Below are 25112 nucleotides of genomic sequence, written 5' to 3' on the forward strand. Positions count from 1 at the left end.
TTAATATTCTTGTGTTAGTTTTGCAGCAATTCATTACACCTAGAGTCCCCCCTTTAACTGCATCTTACAAGGTCATCTAAGATACAGGGTTTAAAACACTACCACTCCGACTTAGGAGCTTTATATGCCAAATTGCAGAGAATCCAGAGCTGCAGACAATAACTTCCCAAATGAAGCCACATGAGCAACTGCTAGGGTAGCAATTTTTCTTTTCAGGCTACAGTTGTTCTTTGAATTTCAAATTTAAATTGTTGTAAAGAAGTAATACAAGTTATCTACAATCACATAGAGTTAGTTGTGTTTCTGATGTTCCTCTGGAAATTGAAGGAGAATGGTTCCTCCACAAATGACTGTCATGTAAAATCTTCTTACCTTAGTTCCCGAAGTAGGTACGAGTCCCACAGCTGCCATATATGTACTTCCAATTGTCTTGATCTTTTCTATGTCCTTATAATATTCTTTGTCCATAAGCTTTGTTTAAAACATAAAACTGTTAAATATTACATAATATTTTAGACAAGCAACCATAGTTATCAGATAATATGTGCAATTGATTAAACTATATTATTTTTGGTAAGTTGAGGCTTGCCTGCTTTGAGGGCATTGAAAAAACTACCGTTAACTCAGATTTTAATACTCTTTCTATATTAGAGGAATTTGAGGTCAGACTCATGTGCCTAAAAGTACAAACTGGGCACTTTGGAGAAGCCCAGTGAACACCAACCTTCAATAGGAAGCTTCCAGTACTGTTTTATTAGGCAGCTCAAGATACGCTGAGTTGCTACAGATAATCTCTGTTGATAGTAATTTGGTAGAACTGATATGGTCAAAAGACAAAGTGTTTAGACCTTACCTCATCAAAATCAGCAATAATTTCATTTAATAGGCGTAAACATTCCACTCCCATATTATTGCCGTCCAATTCGATGTAGAAATCATTGAAATTTGGGATGGAAGCAAACATCACTCCCACTTGTGAATATGACTGGTAATAAAGGTCCTGCAGTTCATGAGCAGATATAATTTTTATTTTAAAAGATTAATCTAAACCAGGCATCATTATTATATCTATTCTACTGCTAAGCAAAACCTAAGACAAAAGCCATCATTTTTGGTAGAGAGAAAGCCAGCCTTATTAAAAAACTTTGAAAGATCTCTCCACTCAAAAACAGAAAAGAAAATTAACACCTAACCTATTAAACCTATTTAAAACAACTTAGTCTTTTTCTCTGTTTTATAACTAAAATAGGAGACGGAACAATTTTACCCTGCAGCACAAAACCAGCCTCTCTCCTTCATGTCTTCCCCTGAGTTGCAGAGTCCTGTGTTTAACATTAACAAAGTAATGCTGTTCTGTATGATAAGGTTTCTGCTTAAGAATTAAGAGGGCTCACGGAAAGTAAAACCACTCTTCTGTGGCTCAAATACATTGATCCAAACTCTCAAGAGCAGTATCATGGCCATTACGGCTACTCCAGTGCTGCAGGTATTGCAGCTGCACCGGAAGGACTTGGTAAGGGCTTGCTAAAGCACTTTATTTAATCACTGCAGCCTTTGATGTTAAAAGCTACTGTGTCTTCCTTGGGTGTGTACAATTCTCTGTTTTTAACTCTAAATGGATGGGTTTGTAATGGCAGTGAATTTCCAGAACTACAGTGGTTCATATGGAAGTTTCTGGCAGTTCATACACTTCACCATTCAGAATCAAACTGAACTTATGAAATACTGTGATAAATCCCAATATTCTAAATTGATTGAAAAAAAAAATCAGTGACTTGCATGCAGACACTTCGCTGCATTGATGTTGAATGACACAACATTCCTTTATCCTGCTTTTTATTAAAATTCTTCAGAGAAGGAGGACACTACAGCGAAAGAAATAATCCCAATCTAATTCTTGAACACAAGTTTTAACAAAACTATTCCTTTTAACATGAATTAAATTTTATAAGTCCAAGCCTTTCTTGAAAACATACAGTTGAAAGGTGACCCAAGCTACACAGGGTCACACCCATACAACATCACCATGTATATAAATTTTATCTTGGTTTACCATATTTCTTGGATTAGACATAAGAAAGTGCTGTGCAACATGTGCTGGCAACAGGTTGAAGAGAATTCTTTTATTATCCAGCTTGACTCTCTCCATATCATCTCTCTCTTCTTCTGCCTGTGGGGATAAAGGAAAAGAAAAACCTTTCCAAAAAGGAAAAGAAAAACCTTTCCAAAAAGCAAAATAGGCTGAAGCTATCAAATACTTTCTGTTAATTCATCCTTTGAAACTAAACTGAGCAAAATAATGCCTGCAAAGTAGAGTGGGAACAGTTCTTCTATACCATGCTTTTATATTGAGGCAAAATCCGTGTAAGTTCTTAGTAATTCAAGCCGATGACTACTTTCAGGGCTTGATCAGCTAAGTGTATTTCTGTCTTCTGTAGTTCTCTGTTCTTTTAAATAGGCCCTTGATATTTTTACAGAGTAAAAAGCTAGAATAATCCCACTTAAGTCACATTGGCCTTGGAGGCCAATTACTTCCCAGGCAGGTGGAGACAGTGACAGCAGTATTTGATCCACCTTTCAAAAAAGAGAAGCCTGAAGAATCACCAGTGTTTAAAGCAAACCTATGTCATTTTACAGTAAAATGGCAACAGACCTGGTAAGACAGTAACTAGTTAAAACCTAAAAAAGGTTTTAAAATTGAACATCCTTAAGAATGATATGCAATTTAAAAAAAAAAAAAAAATTAGCATTTCTAGAGTTGGTTTTAATTACCTCTTGTATTTGTCATGAAAACATATACAGTTCCTGTGCACAGAAATTTCTGTGCACAACAGCAACGGAAATTCTATCATTCATGTGAATGACAGCATTCAGAAAGAGTGCCTAGGAGTTAACACAGCTGAGGTCCTTAACCCAAAATACTGGCATCTGATTACATTTTTCTTGACTCATAGGAGTTAGTGGGAGTCATGCATTAGGAAACAATTCTGAAAATCAGACCCCTTACTGGAAAAATACTGAATACCTAGGGATCTCATTTAGGACTCTTAGGTTTGCAAATTCCAGCCTAGTCCTTAGTAGACTCTTCTGCAAAATTACTTCTCTGGAATTTGCTCCTTGTTGTTAGAGTGACTTTTGCCCCCGCATTCTGGTTTCAATTAGAAAACATTTGATCAGTACCATATAATTCATCTCATAGAAATCACAGCTTATTCTTTGCTCTTCAATCACACTTACAGAACTGTAACACAAATCTTCTGCCATGATCCCAGTATGATTTTGTTAATCTAGTTACAGTCAGCAGAAGACTGGAAGGCCACATTCTCAGGCATTGTTGAGAAACTACAATCACATAAACCATTGAAGAATCTGCTCTAATCTTTGTTCGTATCCCTTTTGTATCTAGAATTTGCTATCCTGATCTATTACAAAGTCGACATACTTTTCTTACTATCCATGTCTAAGTAGGAGAAAACCAGTCACCTCTTGCCTTTGTATAGCCTTACAATATTCTTTTCATGTGATTTTTTTTTTTCAGGAAGCTAATTTTTGCTTTCCATGACAAAACTTAGGAAACAACCTTTTTATTCAAATCACACAGTCTGCTTTGCCTTGCAGTTTACTTCTGTATTCTTAAATTTCTTTACAAGAAGAAAGAATGCTGAAAGAGAACTAGTTTTATAAATGTAACTTCTTCAGGAATCATTCCTTTTGAAATAAATTCTCAGCTCCTCCTCTAATTTGTTTAATCACAATCAGAATTTATTCCAGAGGTGAAATATCAGTAAACATTAAATAGCAGTTAAGCTCTGCAAGAAATATACCTGAAATTTTTATTCTAAGCAAGTATCTATTTCCTGTTTGTGAGCTGTTTTCCTGACACTTTTTTTGCTGTTTAAATTTCATATGCTGTTTTCTTAAGATATCCATCCCCTATTTTGGTGGTATAACTCTGTCTCTGACTTATTGTTGTCTATAAACATCTGAAATGGTCTCTTGTGTTTAGTCTGACTGTTGGAATTTAAATGTTCTAATAGTAAAAAGAAAAAGCTTTCCAGCTGAAAATCCAAACCATGCTTACCACTCCATTTTTACATCATGCTGGAATATTGGAAATTTTACTGTTATGATAGCAAAGAGATTTGCAAACTGAATTCATGCTCTGAATAAAAAATCCATTTTGGGCTTGCTTATCCATTCCTCTATTTTTTGAATAAGAACTTTTTTTGTTACTTTGTTCCTAGGAACTTTTAAGGTTCTCAGTTAAGCTCCCAATACAATATGGGGCAGAATAGCAGCCTAAAAAACAATACACCTTTGGGCAGGGCATAGAGATTTCTGGACAAGTCAAAGTAATCGAGCAGGGGTAGGTCAGTGGAGTAATCAGTCTGACGCATTGCATGGATAGTGGTGTTGCTCAATCACTGGTAGCTGCTGTTCATTTCTGATCTGGAAATGTGTGATCAGATTCCTCCGTCTTGCCAGTCATGCATTTTGGAAGACATGATTGAGAAGGTTCTTCAGCAATACGTAGTGTTTCCTACCATTGTGTATGATTCACAACAAAGGTTTCAGAGCAAGCCACAGCACAAGGACAAAGCTGCCAGCACTGAAGCAGACCCTGGTGACCTTGGTCATGTTGTTGGACTTCTGTCCAGCCTTTGACACACAGAAATAAAAGACAATTCTAATATACCAACATAAAATAAATGAGAAAGGACACTCTAGACTGTTGGTTTCCTTCTGATGGAACCTTAAGGCACGTGATGGCTTTTCTCCTCCTTTCTGTCTCACTTCAATACAGTCATGAAACTACTGGGAGAGGAATGCCAGTGACACTGCTGTGTGTGTGCGGGTATGGGTGTGACAATGTTCACAATGATGGGACCACAGCCATGACTAAGAGGCTGAGAACTGAGCTCTTGTGTGAAGAGCTAGGGGCTCAAACCAAACCACCAAAGTCATGACTGAATGGGTAGCAAAATACTCTAAGAGCAGGGAAAGGCATCAAGGATGTCACCATTGCTAAGAAACACAGTTAATGCTAGTAGAATGCAACACACCTAGCAATCATCTTTTCCTCTCTTTGGATGCAAAACTGTTAACTACAATTTTGACTCTGAGAAGGTTCAGTTGCCAGAAATGAGATTAAAGCCACTAAGATCATGGAAGGCCCTTGAATAATACCATGGTAAGTAATGGTAGCAAACTCTAAATAGAGACAAATTATGCAAACAGCAGAACAAAAGGAATGCAGCTCAAGTGCTCTTAGCTTTTTGTGCCCTGGCCTATTTCAAGTCAGGCACTTCCTAGCCAGCAGGGAGAGAGGAGTGCACTCTCTCCAGGTGGTTCAAGGAGACATTTGCACTGGCAGCGCCTATGTGGGGCAATGCAGTGCCATGAAGAATAAGATGTGTTAGCTCTGCCGACTTAGACCCAAACCTAGAAGCAGAATGTTCATGGAATTAGCATAGCACTCCTTCTGACCTGCTTAGTCATGTTGAAAAGCAAGGTGTATTAGCTTAGACCACACACTGGGTTAATACTGCTATAATGTTGCTGGTACCCTAGCCGGCGTCTCTGCATGGACTGTACTTACACCACCCAGACATACCAAATGTCTAACATCCTACCTTTATTAAAGTGATCTGCTAGGATTATGAACTGAAGTATACCTTCTCTGCTACTACTGCACAGAGTTTGTGTATCCATCCTCTTGCCCTGCACTGCCTAAGACAGCTCTCATGTACACAGCTCCTCAAGAGCTGGGGAAAGAGGAAAGATCTCCTAGTGTCTCTTGCAAGGAAAGATAAGGAGTGAAGGTGACGTAAAAAAAGACTTGGTCATGTTCAGCAGTGAGGACTCTAAAACTATACCATCACACGGCTCTATGGGGAGGGAAGTAAACTGATTACTGATATTTTCTGGACCTTTTTCCAGCTTCCTGCTTTCTGCCCTTCAGGGGAATGCAATGAAAACTGTCTTTCCTCCTTGTGACTCATGAACTCCCAGTGCCTACTCTTTGAGCAGGTAAAAGGCATCACCCTTTCCCAGGCAAAACAGACACTGAGAAGGGAGAAGGAGTACTCGGGGCTGGAGAAAGAAGATTAATATAGTACAGATCACAGGTATTTACATTCCTTATGGAAATATTATCCAGACAGCTAAATAGCATCCAAATCTTCGTCTATTTGCCCCTATTCCTATTGGTTAATTAAGGAAAGCTGCCAGCATGATATTTATGCAATAGCTGCTGGCTCAAAAAACAGGCAAATTATTGTGAAAATAAACAAGAAAGAAAATACATAGGCAGGAGCAACATCATTTTTCACATTCTGCTTTTTGCTTATACCTGTTTGGTATTCGTGGCAGCTAGGTCATTTTGCAGAACTTAACTGTATTTGCAGAGCTGCAGTGTTTAAAAGCAGGCTTTGTTTTTGCTTCGGACCTGGTGACAAAATTTATAATGTTCTTTGGTACCATGGTCTTTGACATCAATGTAATTAACAGCTATTGCATTTTACGAAGTTACACAGCATGCCACAGTTTTTACCGTGCTGGTAACTGGTTACACATCCTCTGGTCAGGAAATGGTCTGAGCTGTTGTATCTCCTGAGCTATCAGGTGACTGTTTAATAAGCATGAAAATGCCGTAGCAATGTCACTGAATGAAGAGTTATAACATGAAAATCCCCTGTTTCAAGATACAGCTAAAAAGAAGCCGGGCACCGGTGCTGCAGAAACATCATCTTTGTACCTGAAGGTGGCACTAAAACCACAGGGAAGAGACCCATCACACTGCTTCCATAAGGCCAGATTTTTAAGAGGAAGTGCAAGCACACCTGGCAAGTCTTGCCTGCCGACTGTAAAATACATACTTCTTACATATGTCACGGATTAGAAAAGACAGCTGAATGATATTCTTGTATTCCCTAAAGAATGCAACAATCAGTCATATCATTGTATTATTCTTATTTTCCTCCCCTGACAAATCCTGGGTGAGTGAGCAACTCCATTTTTTTGGCAGTTTTAGCTTCTTCACAAATGTATTGCTTGTATTTATTTGTCCTTATTTTTTTCCCCCCAGTTTTGTTGAATAATTTGCATAAGCAAAAGTGATTATCAGTCACAAATAAGTAAAATGCTCCTATATTTGCTATTCACAGTTATTGTCATATAAGGCACACAGAGTTACTCAACAATGTCATGTAGAAAATTAAATTCTCCTCCCACTGCCTGTTAAAAAAAAAAAAAAACAAAAACAAACCCAAACCAGATATCTTCTAGAAATACTGTGATATTCAGAAAGGTTAAATTTGGCACAGAAAAACCCTAGCAAAATCAACAAGAACCTATAACAACATTGACATGTGAACAGTAAGTACAAATATAACTTTTAACAACTTATCATCAGTCAGAAAAATCTATATTTTCCACACGATGTACATAAATCATACTGTATTATCTCTGTTCTGGTTACGTAACCTAGATGCACGGAAATTAGATTAACTTTTCTTGAAACTGTATCATTTTTCTAAATCAGTTTTTCTTGTTTGAAATCTGCTTTTCCTCAAAACACATTTTTTTCCTTATGTGGCAGACAAAATCTATGGAAATGAGTTTTCCTCAGACCTTAGCATAGACCACTGAGCATCTACCTATATATTTTTATTAATAATGGTATTAATTGCAGGATACTGTCAGTGTTTAAAATATCATTTAGTTAGTACTAGACTGTTTGTTGTTCATGATGAAGTAAATGAAAATATCTGTGAAATCCTTTTTATTGCAGCTTATGCCAATGGTTTTATTCATCTGAGAACATTTTTTACAGGATTAGCCCCAAAATGAGCTTTACTAAGAAGTATGCAAACAAGGTGCTTACAACTTCCAGAATAGCCCTTGAGTCTGAAATTCTCCCAGTTGTAAGCCAACAACTGAGAAGCTTCCTAAAAATACATGTTGTACCATGTTGGCACATCTTTCACACAGCAGCAGCTGGCTACTGGGAGATGTGAGTCTCCAGCTGTAGCAGTGGTTTATGCAGTTCAGTGTTTGCACAAAGAACCAGCACACTCACTCTGTAAAACAGAAGAAAATCTCCACATTCCTTGTGCACTAAGTCAATGATCTTTCTAAAACTTCTGCTACCAAGAATGTAACCAAGTTAAGCCAACACGGTTCAATGGTAAGTAGTACTGCAGCTGTAGAGAAACATTACCAAGAATGCTGTTTAATCATATGCAGGGCAGTCCAGCAGCTAGAGAAAACTGTCACTCGGGAAGGTGGTTTTTACCCTTGTCTCCTCTTAAAGACTGTTAAACCATTAATAGCTTGGAGTTTGCTAACTATTCAAAGGCAGTTTTAACATATAGGTATTTCCAACCAACGGTCTTCCCAGAGCTTTTAATACTCAGATTTTTACTATGCCAAAGAGCCTAATAAATACAAAGATAATGGGTTTTTTACGTATCCATTTGAATAGGTAAGCACCATAAGCACTTCTGTAACATCCATCATGACGGTACTTCTGCATGTTATGTTAATTAGCCCTTGTATTCAGTATCATTTACAACCAATATACAGAGTGGAAACCAGGACAACATTCTTTACAACATGTTACCCACTATTATTTATTGTACACAGAATAAATCATTCATGTGGAATCCAGAAGAACAAGGGTATATGCCCAGATCATCAAAGAGGCCAAACATCTACCCAGCATACTGATTTCAAAGAATGGTAGTTATGTTGATCCCTAATTTCTGAATTTTCTACCTACACTGACTTTTTTTTGTATCTGATTATTATCATGCAAATCTCACAGACAAGATGGTACCACATAAGTACCTGATTTGCAATTGAAAAGATCTGAAAATGGCATTTGATCTTAGATGAAAAGCACTTTTTGAAATGGTACCTGAAGATACTGCTGAACATTACTGAAATTTATAGGCATCCACATGTCTTAACTCCCCTTATTATCCTTTGGAGTAAGTACACAATGGTTTCAACAACAGTGGTAGATGATTAGGTATTTCTGTAAAACCTGGCCACAAGAAGACAGAAAAAGTTTATATTTCTTCCTTTACTATTGTCCAGTTCTGGTCTTTCAGCAGGCAAACATCCCATTAGTTTCCTGTACTTGAATCTTTAAAACTAATTGATTGCTAATTAAAAGCCAAGTTAAAACTAAGAATCTTTAAGCAGTACATCCCTTAGGGATGCACAATTCACCGTGCAAGTCATAGTAGCTGGAATGATGAAAAGCATTTAAGGTGCTAGAACTCACTCTTGACCTGTTGAAAGGCCACAGGATAGCAAAACAGTATCTTCCTGCTTGCTACTCTATTTCACGGCTAGGAATAACATACAGAAGGTCTCGTATTCATGGATCATATGGCACTCGCATATCTTCACCATGTGCCAATCTATATAAAGATAGCTACTATACAGCTAGTCATGTGCTACTCTGAGTTTCAAAGTCAGGGGATTTTTTTTTTTCCACCTAAAAACTATATTTGGCACCACAGCAAGCGGAAACTATTATCAGTTTGTCCAAAACAAACTTCTGAGGCTGACAGGCACAGCACATATCAATACTGCAGGTCATAGGAAAAAATTAAATGAAGTGATGACGCGTTATTGACTCAGTTAAACAGCACAGAGACCACAGAAATTATAGAACAAGATAAACTGAAATCATAAAGGAGGTGGACATGATCTTGGACATCATGACAAACAAAAAATCCCAAGAGACCTCAACTGTTAGGTTGAAAAACTTTAAGAGTAGAAGATAATAGAGCAAAGTCATTCCTGATTTCTCCACTCTAGGGAACACAGTAGAGTCAGCGATGTGTTTAACCCATGTGTTCCAGTCTTGATCTTACACATAATAGCAAGCACTGTGACGATTTACACAGTCCTCTTAACAACACAGTTAACAGGGTGTAGGTGAGAACAGGATGTGACCTCTGTGAACTACAAGAGTGTAAGAGTGTTAGATTTATCAGAAACACAACTTCCAAATTCCACCAAAACAAACTTGCATCTTCTTCAACTTTCTCCTTCCTTCAGGGGCCAGTGTAAAACACTTTGGAGGTGGGAATAGGACTGCTGAGAGGCGTGACAGAGACAGACGTTTCCTGATGCCCCTGCTTATGGCTAATATAATTTCTATATGCTTTGCTGTGATTATGATAGTTAGAAAATATATTTTCAAAAAAAGTCCATGCACTTGGTATTTAAATACATTTCTAATCTTCCTTTGAGAGAGAGTTCCATATTTTCATTGCATGATATGGGTATAAGTATTTCCTTTTATCAGTTTTGTTTGCTTCTTTTCAGTTTACCTGAACATCAACTTATTTTCATCCCTTTTTGTATTATAAGATGAAAAAACCCCATGGATTTAATTTCTTTATCTCAAGTTAATATTGCTAACAGTCAATTTCCCATGTTTGAAATTCTCTCTATCCATAATGCACTTTAGATATAAATATATTACTTCATTAATGATGTACTGTTATGGAACAACTACAAACAAAAAAAAAAATCACTTCTCCAGAAGAAATGAATTTTATAGGTCTGTGGAAAGAAAGCTCTAATAATTTTTCTCTGTAAATGCCAACAGACATGAAAAATGCTGAAAGTGTCTTAGTCCAACTGATTTGTTCTGAAAGTATTTGCAAGCCAATTCAAAAGTCAGACATCATTTTGTGTGCATGGATACTAGAAAGAAAAGTCCTATGACTTACCTGCACAGCCCAGAGGTAGTCCAGACGCAGCTTCAAATCCACCTGTCTGGAATGCAGTGCCAAAGCACAAGAAAATAGCAAAATGGCTAATATTGGTTCATAGCCACGCATATAAAAGGAGCCACCCCTTAAAAATAAAAGGAAAGTAAATGGGTTATTCCAGGTTTTCTAATACCTAACACTGCATATTTTAAATACCAGATCTTTAGTTTAGAACACATGGGTACCCCCTAATCACTAGCCTCTTCTGAAGAGGTTTATATGGGCAGGGAGATGGGTGACAGTAAATCTGATCACTGTATCACCCCAACATTCAACTTCTTGAGGATTTTATAATGCTATACATTATTGTAATGTGTGTGCATGCTTTTAATTAGGAAATATAAAAACACTCAAAAGCTCAGAAGCTTAAATTAAATTGGAATTGGTTGAGGGCTGGTGAAATATGGAAGTGAAGGTTTTAACAGTGTTTTTCTATTTCATATTATAATTAGACTGCAGTGTGTTCAACTGAGGTATGTTAGCATAAAACTACAGAATAATAGGGCAACACTTGCTAGTTCCCAAAAGCTGATCTTCTGTTGATGGATATTACTAGATCGTACAATTGCTGGGGAGAGGATGGCTTAAGTATTTCTTAGGCTCTACTGAGTATATAGCCCTAAGCAGCACTGAATGCTAGAGGACAATTCACAGATGAGTAGTCAATGTTGTGACTATCTACACAGAAATACCCGTTGCTTTAACTTTGCAAGATACCTACCCCACTGCTTTTCTGTAACCACTGAGTTCCAGAATAACTATGTACAAAATTGTAACAAAGAGCAGGAGAATCATTTTTGGCAAGGAAGATACACGTAGAAATATTGCCAAGGTGAGAGTCCCCACTACACAGGAAAGGAAAGCATAGTGGGCCGTGTCACATGGAAGTTCATTCATTGTTTTATTTGTTCCACCAGGAGAAATGATAACTATTGAACTGCTGGAATTGGTATTCCAAACCCAAGGCATACAGCCAACCTAGAAAAGACAGGAGAGGTGAGAAGTGGAGAAAGTTAAATATGAAATAAACAGAAATGCAGCTGCTATGGGGGCTGACTGTAGTTCGTTTCTAATTGGGAAAGTATGGCCATGGAGTTCCCATTCAGCTCACTACTCTAATAAAATCTCTCTTCTTTTGCTGTAATGCTTTACTCAGTTTTAGGTAGGAGACACTTTTTGTTCATTAGATGCCAGCAAGGCCAACCAATTAAAGTCTGGGCTTAGTTGAATAGTTTCCCTCTCAGTGCTCAAAACCATGAGATTCTCAAGCCAACATATTCCTGCAAAATTAAGGAACTTCAGTAAACATCTTATGTGGCCATGTGGGTGAGAAAGGTTTTTGCACAGAGCACAGAAAGATATGTGTTTGTTTTATTGACTATGTAAATTGTATCAATTTCAATTAATCAAATATAAAACAAAACATATTTTAATCTTTAAATGAAAAGCTAAACATGAATAATATCTTTTCTCCACTTCAGAGCTACTTCTGCTATCACATGTGATTCAAATACAAGGCCTCATCTTTAATTATCCCTGCCATTTCAGTTATCCAAGGAGTTCCATTTCCTCCCTAGACTGGGAAATAAAAAAATGGTTTAGTGCATTTCCTATGGGAAATTTTGAGGAAATTTAACCTGCATCTTTCAAAGGCAATGTCATGTACACATCTCAGAGCTGCTACCCAAGGAAGGGAGGAATTTCTGGCAAATAGTGCAAGTCCCTAGAGCTCCAGTTTTAATTGCACTCCAACCTTCACCCCTTATGAAAGGAGAGGATAAGAGTTAGCATAAAAGGGGAGAGTGGGATGGTAGTGTGAAATTGATTTTAACAGGCACCGCCACATAAGCCCTGCCCTGTGCTTAAGCTTGTCTTTTGAAGTGTGTTATTAGACCTTTTTATTTCATCCTAACCACTGATAATGAAATTTTATAGCATGCTGTAAAATAACTGACAACCTGAAAGGTGATTAAGCAGTATATTTTACAAGGGGTTGTAGTCATTTAAAAAGATGAGACATAACAGATAAAATGTGAGTTAAACTCATAATGGCTAACATTATGAAATGAGATGAGAAAGAGTGAAGTGAAAAATCTGTTTAATGTGATTTTGTTCAATAGCCTTTAAAATTATGTTCATACTAAACTCATCCAAAAACATAGGCATGCATGAGGGCTTCATAAATGATTTGCAATCCATCCAGGAAAACACTATCTGCTCTACAACTAAGAGTGAAATCTCAACACTTAGCTCCTGTGCTAGCTGAGAATTCTAGAGGCATTACTTTGCAGGAACTAATAACTTCTCCTGATTAAACATTTCTCCTAAGCATTTCAATAGTTACAGGCTATTTTTGCTTCAATAAAGGATAAAGTTATATTTGTAAGCCATTCTAAGTTGTAACTGAATGATCACTGCCTGTTGGAGGCCAGAACTTCTGAATTGTAATCTGCCTTCTTCCACTGATGTTCAACGTTGCCTTAGGCCTTACGATGTCTGTTTCTCATTTTCACCATCTTTAAGTGGCAACAATGGTGCTTGTTTCATTTGGTCAAAGTGTCAGACCTATGGGGGCTGATCCACAAAGGTTCCAGCTGTCATAATATTCATCTCAATTCCAAAGTCAGATACGCAGAACTTGCTGAGATGCTAGCTAGCCTGGAGGCACTGCACATCTCTATGCATTTTGGGCTTATATGCACATTAAGAACCACATATATGTCTGTGTGCTATTAGGGCTGTGTGTCACTCACACAGCTGATGTTCAGGAATTCCCAGAAATGTCTGAACATCAGTAGTTCTTGGTACCTCTCAGGACACTGGAATTCACAGACAAGGGATCCTCTGCCCATTCAGTTCATGGGGATCAGCTTGGTAGATGTTCTCAGGGCAGGTCCAGGGGCTTGGCATCTCAGTTAGCACTGTGAATTGCTCATGAAATCACTGTCTTCCTATCGGTCAGAACATATTGCCTAAATCCCGCAGAGAAGCATGAGACATCTGCCTTCTCAGCATTTCCAGTTGTGTTTAGCATGCTATTTTTGTGTGGATTCTTTCCTTTGGGTACCCTAACATGTTTAATTCATTAGCATTAGCAGCCAAAATGCTGAAATTGAGTGCTAGGAATTTGACAAGGCCAAATACTTAGGTGGAAGTTTAAATCCCATTTGACATTCAAGTCCACCATGTAGAACTAGCTGCTAATCTACAGTAAAAGAAGCTCAATTTTCAGAAGTATTGGGCAAGTTCAATTCATACAAGAGAAGCTTCCTAGACATTAGATATGAATGGATCATGTAAGTAGCACAGTGTAAGCACCTCTTCTCGTTAGCAATACTGCCTATATTTTAGATCTCGTTATCTTTTCTGATCTGCCTGGACTAAAAATATCCCCGTTATTACACAGAAATATGTTCTGTAAGTTGCCACATAGAAATAAGTAATCTTGTTTGACACCATGCCTTGTCTGTCACAAAATATTAGCCATTGAACTAGTAAGCCAGTTGAACATTTAAAAATAGTTTTCCCATAAAGTACATGATATCAGCAGACTATGTGATACTAAAGTTTGATATAAAAATTTCTATAGGTGTTGACTAGGTATTATCTGTGTAATTTGCTAATAGCTTTGCCATTCCTAATTCAACACCCTGACTCAGGGCAGTGAAAGTTTGAATTATAGCAAAGGACTTTAATTTTGAAGAAACATGCTCTGCAAGTGTGAATAATAAAAAGAGTAGGAATTCACCAGGTAAGAATATGGTATGTGTTTAACAGATCCATACCAAGTTGTTCTTTAAGCAGAATGCTAAATTAAGCGATACTTGATTTAAATACTCACCACACATCCTTGAGCCACGGAGTATATTAAGATCACAATAAAAATACACAAAATGGTACGAATTTGTATTGTCAGGCACCCTGGAAAACACTAAGGAAGAAAAAAAAAGATTCATAGATAAAGATTTAAAAATATTTTTTAAAGTGGGGTTGTTATTTTTTAGTAGTCTATAAAAAGAAGTGAATAAAGGAAATTTTGCCTGCACTGCAAATTACGAAACAAGCATGCAGTTATTGTTGTGTACATGTGTTTTAATGGTAATTGCATTTTTGGGGGTAATAAATATGAAATTATTATTACTATACATTATTTCTCACTACAATTAAACTCTTTGAAAGGTTAGCAGGATGTCTGCTCATAATAAATTAGGATGGCATTTGATTTTGTTCCCATGGGGAAAATACCCAAAGCATCTTTTGCCTTGCAAATTATCAACTACAAATAGTGATCCAAGAGAACATACTGTGGTAGCATAGAATTCTGGAGTGGTATTTTTTGTCTTCTGCTATAATAGTCATGTTAAATGCCAGGGTAGTTTTAATTATCAGGACTCATTAAAAATATTGAACTTGTCAGAGCAGAAAGAGCAGTAGAGAACAAAAATGTCTGGCGGGATGGAGTCTTGTGAATCTCTTGCTCATTTCCATTTTTACCCTGATTCCATCACTGTGAAGTGTGAAGTGCTTGCTGCTGTGAGCATATATGAAGCCAGTGACAGAAGGTGAGAGAGGAAGGATAAGTCTGTCAGGCTCTAGTACTTGTGCTTGTTCCAGTCATACTTATCTACTCTGGTTTCAGGGAAAGCTGCTTTCCTTCTTTTCCCCTGGCATGTTTGGGGCATCTATTACCTACTGGATCCATGGTATGTCTCTCAGACCACAGGACTTCTTCCAGTGACTTAAAAGGGCAAAAATAAACTCCTGGAAACAATCAGATTTAAAGGGAGAACAATCCTGTGTCCCTTCAAAGGAGGGGGCTCAGACTTATAAGGGCTGGATTTGACTTAAGATCAAATGGAGCAAGCAAACACCTAATTTTTGGACGAAAGTCACCAGTGAAGAAAAGCTGTTCATTTCATGGGTATCATCAACATCAAAAGCATAGCTTCCAACAGGCAGCAAAGTACCCATAGAGAGGGGCTTCTGTGGCCTTGGCACAACAGAAATCATGTATTGAAACTCCTCCCCTTCCTTTCACAGAGACATTTCCCTTGTATGTGTGACCATGAATTAAAAGTTTGAGATAGTTATAGGTGAATCAACTTCATCTGGGCTGTGAAACATGAGAATACAGCAATTACAGAAAAAAAAAAAAGTATGTGTGATCTGCAAACACGTTCTGGCTTCAGTATGGATTAAGTCCATGTAAATGTAGGTGGAGAACAAATAACGTAGTATCAATAGTAGATTTATGGACCTGAGTTAATTGACTACACCAGAAATCAGTTTAACTATTAGTCAGCATCAGTAAAATATATTGGGATACCCAAGGTATATCACCTTTAATAAATCAGTGAGCATATTTTAGAACAAAAACCTCGAATTGTAAGAATCTCACATTGAAAAGCTGTGTCTCAAGGGAGGGGATATAGCAGTGTCCAAAATTACACTATGAAAAAAGAGATAGACTATTTCTGCATTTATTCATCATTATCATGCAGTTCAGGTTGGAAGGGACCTCAAGGGCCCCAAAAGTGCTGTCTGCCTTGACCCCCAGGGCCATTTCTGCAGAGCTGGTCAGTCCCCAGCCTGTGTCATTGCAGGTGGTTCTTCCTTCTCAGGGCCTGGACTTTGCATTTATTCATGCTGTATTTCATAAGAATCCTGTTGGCCCATTCTGCCAACCTATCTAGGTCCCCCTCAATGGTCATCTTGCCAGTGTGTTGGCTGTTACCCCAAAATTTGAGTCACCTGAAAACTTGACATGAGTATACTCCATGTCCTTCTCTAGGTCAATGATAAAAATGTTTAACAGGACAGGTCCCAGGATAAACTCCTGTGGTACCCCACTTATTACTGGCTTCCAGGTAGAGTACAACCATAAACTGCTGTGCTCTGAATGTGATCATCCAGATGGTTTTTCACCCATCAAGTTGTCCACCCAACTAGACCAAAATCCTATGCATATATGTGTGTTTTTATCCATATAAATAAAACACAAAATAATAATTATGTTTGAAGGAAATATACATATTCCACTAATTCAGTTTGCAACCAAATAATTATCTACTGCTTGTTAAAGAGAGAATCCCCATAGTTCGAAGATAATGCTGCATGATTAATAGTGACAAAGCAAAATGCAGATTCAAAGACAATGTGTCCTGACACATTGCTTGGACTTCTTTGTGTGTGTGTGGTATGTATATATTCTAAATGTTGACATGCTAGGCTATTGGGTTAAAAAGGAAAATAAACCTTTACAAGGTAAGGTATGAGACATGTCTGAATTTAAACTCTGACTGACACTTAAGATTTATACTTTGACTTTTGGTCATTCTAAGATTGCATCTGCCCTTTATGATAGCATAGCATTTTGGGCTTAATCTTCATTTTCTTTTATTTGTGGAATTTTTATTAACTAAATAAGTACTGTCAGATCTCCAAAATGCTAGGTAACTGGTACAGTAAAACATTATTATAGTGTTTTTATGAGTGAGGCATTTGATGCTAACGCATGGAGAAGTTGAGTCACTTGTCCAGTGTAAAATAGCAAATAAGTGCCAGAAGACTGATTAAAATAGGGGAATGACTGGTTTACAATTCTATATTCATTATACATAGCATATTCATTATCTTTTATTTATTATATAAGACAAATTTTCACCACAAAATTTCAAACTGTGATACTCTTGAGTTTTTATATTTCTTTATTTTTCTAATGCTGGATTTGATCCTGTAAGGTATTGAATCTCTAGAGGAACCTGCAATAAATTCAAATTCTGTTGACTGCCAAAACAGCTGGCACAAACCGTAAGTTTGCACTAGCCCCTCCTTTGCATAAAGAGGAGCAATTTCCTACAAACTTCAGCTGTGTTTCTACCGTCCATAGACAGAACAACAGATGATAAACTACTGTGTCTTTATGAAACAAAAAAGATCATCAAAATTACTCCCAAATAATTGTGTAAGTTTATAAATAAAAATCTGCTCTGTACCAGATACTCTGCTAATATACTATTTATGTTTCCATGAAAACAATTACTTTTCTCCTGCCAAAGGGCATTTTTTCTTAACTAAAAATTAGCGTGTGCTAATCAGCAAAGCTGATTAACTGTGTAGGTGTTTTCTCCTGATATTTGTCTGAAAAGACTAAATTTAGATTAAGCCACTACGGATTTCTTTCATCAGAAAATTAGTCTGTAGATGCTTTATTCTGATCTGGCAGACCTAGTTCTCTCCTACAACAACGAAATGTCCTTCTGCATCATTACTGTTGTGAAAATGTAATGCAGGAGAATTAATCATTACTAAAGGTTTTGAAAAGGCCAAGGGTTGCGTGTGCAAAACATTGTGCTTTACCATCAAAACAGGTGCTGCTTTGGCAGGAAAAGTTTTGAAAACAGAGGGGAAGTTAGCAGGACTTTACACCCAGATACCAGCCAGAATGGAAGGGAGAACTAGTGTGCTCCATAGTCAGAAAGGAGAAGACGACGGGTTAAAGCAGCTGTTTATCTGAACACTGGAATGATTCAGTAGCTAGTGGTAGGTGTTCAGGGAAGATGTAGCAAAAGAGACAAAAAGCTTAACATTAATGGAGCTGAATGCTACACTGCTGTAATGATTACTCATGTAAAAAGTCTACTTTCAGGTGAACCACCTTTGTTTTTGAAGTGTCTAATGCATTACTTAGCAATGAACTTGAAAAGCACATAGATTTCAGACCCTATAAATCTGTGAAGCATGCGCTGACGGCTTCCTATTCTGAAGGACAAACAAAGCATAGCCACCAAAAGGAAGAATAGTCATAAAATCTTAAATCACTTACTTGTACTCGTGTGACATGTAGGTACATAATACAAGCCACTAGGAAGCATATGCAGAACACCAGGAGAATAAGAACTACGGTACTCCTAGAATCAAAACACAATAGAAGTAAAGCAATGCAACTCAGTAGCAGATGAGAACAAACAGCACAGGGGTTCCTCCGAAATGGTATTTTGGATGAATGGTGGAGGACTTCCCTCTCACCCTTGCTGTAATACTAACTGTCACAGAGGAAATTTCACAGTGAAATGCACTGCTCTCAAGAATGAGAAATCAGTAAATGCTCTTGTATATGGTGACCTCAGCAAGGAGATCAAAGCTCCTCAAAAATTCAATTGTATGGTGTGTCAGGAGAGACACTTTCTAACTGTAGGCTAATGCAGAATATTCAGCATGATTATTCTTATAAGTGGAGTGTGTAACCCAATTATTTGGCCTTGGTAGCTGTGTAACAGTCACCAGATGCTTCTCCCTTCTAATCTCTCCTTCTCAAAGATTCAGAAATCAGAGGTCAGTCAATTCAGTCACTTATCAAGTCAAATAAAATCAGACCAGAGTGCAACCCCTTTTTCTAATGAAACAGAGCAACTCCCTCCTTTTGAGTCTTCCTCAATGGTTAGAAAAATCTTAGGTTTCACAAAGATGCTGTAAGAATTCTTTTAATTCTTAATCTTCCCTCTCCTGACCTTTCAAAATAGGCTTGTTCTTCATGAGAATAGGATTGCAGACTAAGTACTTCCCTCCTCCAGAAAACCTGTGCTATTGGAACAGTACCTTATGGATATGAGCAAGCTGGCAAAAATTAGTCCACCAGTGCTGGTGCTTTGATTTATGCTCAGGGACAGCCTGGCCCCAAGGCAGCCATGGAACCAGGGCTGTATGACAGCAGCATAACATGATCTTCACACCTTCTTTTCTAGTCTTGTGAAAACAACCCAGCCAGTCCAGATGTGAGCCACGGCTGCAGGCATATATATATCTGTGCCCTTGACCATCACTGGGGAAAGATTGTTTATATAGGGTTTCTAACAGTAGAAGGGAAGAGTGCAATTCTTCTGCTGTAGAATTTCTCAGTATTTGGCTTTGACTTCAAATTCCTGTAACAATTCCCACACAAACAGGGAAAATTCTCTGGTGTAGTATGTGTATCCAGAATGGGGAGGTGACTCTAGATGCTGTCAGTGTGGCTTCTGAATACAGCAGGCTCTCCTGTACTTTTAGAGAGTTGGCTTGTATTCAGGATGGTAGTATGCTAGAAAAAAATGCAGGGGACATGATTGCAACAGTGTCTTTTCAGGCAGCAACAGCCAACAACTGACCCTAATGCTGAGTGGGACCCTGACAGAGATTTGGGTTGGCACCAGTAACAAAGGGCTACATTGTTTCTTAAAAATAAACCTAGCAGAAGACATCAGAAAGGTTCATCATCGGGGCTTTTAGAGGCTATGCTGCATGCGTACCTCCATAATTGGACAGCTTAGGTTGAAAGGAACATAGCCTTACTTTCACCAGCTCCATCTCTGGGGATAAAAAACATGTCTGTAGCTGAGAAGCTGTTTTGCTTAGATGATCATAGGAATTGTGAGAATGTCAAGCCCATTGCTTTCTGTGTATTTATGCAGCAACTGGCTTTCTTACAACATTTTCTTGTCTCTAGATTTTGAACCTCCTCCTTGGAATATTGTGATTCATGTCAAATACCATTATTATCACTTCTCCCTTACTGTAAAGTAACACATTACACTTCTTGTCTTGGCTTTTGCATTCTCTTGTCCTACTTATAACTACTTTGGCAATCTAAAGAGCAACTTAAAGCTCCAAGTTCTGTGGAGAGGGGAAATTTTCCAATACTTCCTAAGTTTTGGTCTAGCTCATGGTTGTATCTGTGTCACAGCAAGGGAAGAGCCTGAGAAGACCAGTAATTTGGTTGTATGAAGGCACCACCAACAGACACTGGAAGAGAGAACTTAAGACCAATCGGTGGGTGGCTTTTCTAACTAACCCAGTGATGAACCAGTCCATCTTCATGTCCTTCAGTGGTCATGTTCTGCTGGAGCTTGTGTGTCTGTCAGATCAGAGCCTAAACCAAATCTCTGTCTAGTTGTTTTTTAAGTGACAGTGCTTTTTTGGAAACGTTACCAGCTGCCATACCATATGATTCTTGGAAATTCATTCTAGTTTCAGCTACCCTAATACTCTTTGTCTCTCCTTGTTCTAAACTGCCATGTGTTGCAGCTGGGCTTTACTTCAGAAGTAGGTGAAAAAGTTCTTAACTATGCTCCAATTAGTCAGCAGAGGTCGTTAGCCTGGAAATTAGATGATTTTTGTAAGTGACTTTGAATGCTTCAGGTGAAAGGTATTATACAACAAATTTACATGATGATTATTATTACTAAAGTAAAAAAGGTGTTTCTCAAACTTTCAATTAGAACAATAGAATATAAGAGTAAGTATTATTGTGAGTGGGATTTGTGAATAGAAAAGACCAGAATTTAAAATGGGATTTTCAAAAGCATTATCCAGTTCTACTCCCATTGAAATCCTAATAATTAGTAAAAGTGAGTGAAGCTTATTTTGAATATTTTGATATTCTCATCTGAAAAAGCTCATTACTAATAATTTTTATACCTTCTACACAATTATATCTACTTATTATAATCCCTAGATTTGAAAGTGAAGTCTAATTTTTTTTTTATTTAGTAAGCATTCACATAGAATTGACAAAACCTGAAGTAATCATGAAACTGTATCACTCAACAATAGGCATCAGACACCCCCCAAATACATCATGAGCATTTGGTTATGTCTGCTTTAGTGCAGCCAAGGTCTGACTGCATCTCATGTGGGAATGGCCAAACTACGCTCTAGGCAGTTTGTGTAGTGATAGCATTGATACCAAAAACTTCAATGCAGGCTATAAATTTGGGTTGAAAAGCTGGATGGATGCTTCAGTACTTAGTTCCCGTTAAGCTCTGTGTAATTTTATCTATGTTGCTATCAATACCTGAAGCACCTCATCCAAATACATTTAGAAAAGCTGCAGTAACACCTTTGTTCGTAGTACAGAAATGCTTTAAATAAGTTTAGCAGATTTCAAGTGTTTTTGTCTTCTAAGTGCATCCTTCTCTGAAAAAAAAAAAAGAAAAAAAAAGAAAAAAAAAGGAAAAAAGGAAAAAAAAGGAAAAAAAAAAGAAAAAAAAAAGAAAAAAAAAGGAAAAAGGGAAAAAAAGGAAAAAAAAAAGGAAAAAAGAGAGAGAATAGGGAAGAAATTGTTTTAAATAAAATAGCAAAATGTGGCTCCTTTGGACAAATCGAAGAGATAACACTTAGACTGAGGGTATGCCAACAGAGAATCTCCTGTTCGAGAAGATACCGACCTGGGTGCTAATTCCCATTCCAAAGACATTAATGTTTTGACCTGTGCAGGATGCTTGAAGATGTTCCACTTTGAATTATAATGGCTAAAGACTGAAACTTACTGTGGTATTATTAGAAGGTAGACAAGGCCAAATAAGGCAGCTAGAATTAGTGAGAGAACTACAGCACTGGTAAAGTACTCATCCTGAAGCTGGTGGTACTGTTAAAGAAAGGAAGAAATGAAGACAATGAGCATTTTATACACACCCAGCCACCCACACTTGTCCATTCTCAGTCAGAAAGAACTATAGTCTAAAATAAAACAAGCCCTTACCCGTTTTACAAACATACAAATAATCATTGCTTAATTCACATGAAAAAAAAGATGAAGCAAGACATTTTCCTTGATGATCTTCTGTTTCAGCTGATTCTGTTGGCCTAGCTGTTTAGTTTTCACCCTGTAACTAGTCAAATCTGTGTTAGGCTCAGAGACAGTTTTATCTTTCAGAGCAAAAAGGATTCAGCCATTTTGAACCAGAAGGAGGTGGCATTCCCTCCTCTCCACTTATTCATCACAAAAAAACGCCAAAACCCCCTTGGTGCTGCCTTCAAGGAGTCCTGTCACCTCAGCTGCTCAGGACAGGACACTTAATGGGTGGACTGGAGGCAGCTGCTAATGAGAGACACGGGCTCAGTTTTGAGCAGTTAATGTCCCTGATTTCACTAAGCCACAGTCCTTACAACAGAACACTTTTTGGGGTGGAAACGCACGAGTGTTTTCTCAGAAAGATCCAAATTTCAATCTCATTTAAACCAAAAGACTTTCTTATTTTGAAAGAAAACAATTACAATTAAATAATAAATAACGTATTAATAAATCACTTATTAATAAATAAAAACTTGAAATCAAAGTTAATGCTCAAGACCTTAAAAAAATTGAGTCCAATGTGGCACACAGCCTTTGCCTTTAAACAGTAGTGACATGATATCTTAGACTACGAAATGACTTACAGTAGAAAAATAAATGCTACTGCCAAATTAATCCAAAATCATATAACTTTTGCTTTTTCAAACACATAAACCAAAGGCTTTTTTTTTTTTTCCCAATTAAAACAATCTGTATTTACAAACAAAACCCATACAAGATAGGAACAAACAGCTCTACTTTGTTAGCTTTTATGCACGCTTACAAGTCTGGAGTAAGTCCACTGCTTTCAGCACAGTCACACTGGCATAAAATCACAACCTTGCCAAGAGATTTAAGTTTTTTTTATATTTTCTAGGATTGATGGGATCAATACTTATCTGGCTACATATGCAGAGGAAAGCATCCTCCTATCATTAACACTGCTCCAGAGCAGATGAGTCAGTAGGCAGCTACATTGCCATGAGACAGCATCAAACAGGTGACGCAGATCAGGCAGTTTGGAGAAGCAAAAGGAAGGCCAAAACATAGGATGTGTAACTTTATGGTGAGGACCTTGATAAGTAGAAAGATATTGATCTTTCTTTTTATCCCCTCCAAGTCCTTCCATAGAAGGTGGAGATAATGTCACCCTCTTAACTGAGAGACAGTCCGGAGGATTATTTAAAGATAGTGAGTAGAATTTAAATATTGTCTAAAACCAAACAAAAAAACAGTGCTAGTTGGCTCATGGTCAGTGAAATCAGCAAAAATAATTTAAAAACCCCTTACTTTATTTTCACGGTCAATTTGCTTATACTTCAGGGTAATGAAGTTCAAGTCTGCCATCTCAGACTCAGTTTGCCGGGCCTCTATCAAACGGCTGATGTATCTGTTTACTCGAGTTCCTGGGGTGTTGTATACAACATTGGTAGAAAAAGAGGAACGATTCCTGAGTTTTTCAGAGGCTGTCCTTAATGCTCTCCTCTGTAGCACAGATGAAGAAAGAAGCACAGATTTTATTAACACGGAAATTTTTCATTGCTGTTCATATTATCTCAAGCTCACAACCAGGATGAGGAATTCATTAAGCAGAGCAACTACAAAAGACAGAGATCTTATCTCCGTGTGATTGCCATCTTTTAAAAACTCCTTAGCTGAAATCCTGATCTCATTAAAATCAATGAGAAAACCCCCACTGCATTCCAGGATTTCAATCCTCTGCAGGAATTCTCTTCACATACTGCCCTGACACTTCTCTGCCACTGAGGAAATAATCAGTTTGATCCCAATCAGTGTGACTTTATCTAGAGAAAGAATTAAAATTTTTTTCTTGATGGAAGACATGGAGCTCTGGACATCTTGAAGACAAGATAATCAGGCTCTTCATGATACAAGAAAAGTCATACTGTCTAGGTAACAATACACATTTTGAAAAGAGAATTTTCCTTAACCTCGTGCACAATGACCATATGTGGCTTCAGAGGGTCTGAAATCTCAAGTGTTCCTATCTTGAACTCACCCAAGTGGCTCTCTTGCTAAGACCTCTTGGTTATGCCTTAAGTGCATTTGCAGATCCAGATGGAGCAGTCCAATAAATTATCAGAACTAACCTGTGCCTCACTGGGATTAATTCTTCCATGGCTGAGATGATCGTTCATAGTCCTTTTCAGTGCAAAAGATTTATCGCAGAGCGTATCTGAAAGGGATTTTAGCCAATCTGTCTCACTTTTCATGGAGCGCACTCAGAAGACGGTGAGCAGCCTCTCAGCCACACTGGTGGTAACCTTCAATTGAGGGCACAGTAATCTAAACCATTATGGCTAGATCTGCACTAGTATGACTGCCCATGCCCCAGGACACTGAAAGGATCAGGGCCTTCACAAAATACTCTCGTAGATGCAGCATTTTTTAAACACAGAGTGAGAAAGATGTAGGCCAATCTTGTAAAAGAAAAAACAGTCACCTAATGGTTAGCACATTGAGGAAGAAGAAAGAGACATCAATTGAATATCCTTTGTACCTCAAAAGGGCTCAAGCCTTACTTCCCAGAAGAGTTTTGACAACCAAATTCAGGCAAGTTGTACTATTTTTATACAGTTAAAGGAATACTTTTTTATCTGCAGAGTTCAGGAATACAATTTGAAACATTATGAAATGACAAGTCTGCTCAGGGGTAAGGACAATGTTGGCTCCGGCTAGAGTCTCAGTAGGGTCTGTCAGCCAGC

The 25112-nt window shown here is 37.7% G+C and overlaps 1 protein-coding gene across 1 annotated transcript; it reads right to left on the reverse strand.

Moving 5' to 3' along the window:
* Positions 1 to 291: 291 nt before the first annotated feature.
* Positions 292 to 24620, reverse strand: LOC104075450 (adenylate cyclase type 1-like). The gene is made up of 10 exons (XM_009575964.1): positions 24498 to 24620; positions 23677 to 23871; positions 22103 to 22200; positions 18625 to 18709; positions 14641 to 14730; positions 11521 to 11777; positions 10758 to 10884; positions 2054 to 2170; positions 854 to 1000; positions 292 to 471 (listed from the first exon to the last, which is right to left on the reverse strand). The coding sequence occupies exons 1-10, from the start codon at positions 24618 to 24620 to the stop codon at positions 292 to 294; spliced, it is 1419 nt and encodes a 472-aa protein (XP_009574259.1).
* Positions 24621 to 25112: the final 492 nt, after the last annotated feature.

The sequence above is a fragment of the Fulmarus glacialis genome, unplaced genomic scaffold (genome assembly GCF_000690835.1).
Source record: "Fulmarus glacialis isolate BGI_N327 unplaced genomic scaffold, ASM69083v1 scaffold51354, whole genome shotgun sequence".
In the NCBI taxonomy this organism is placed as follows: domain Eukaryota; kingdom Metazoa; phylum Chordata; class Aves; order Procellariiformes; family Procellariidae; genus Fulmarus; species Fulmarus glacialis.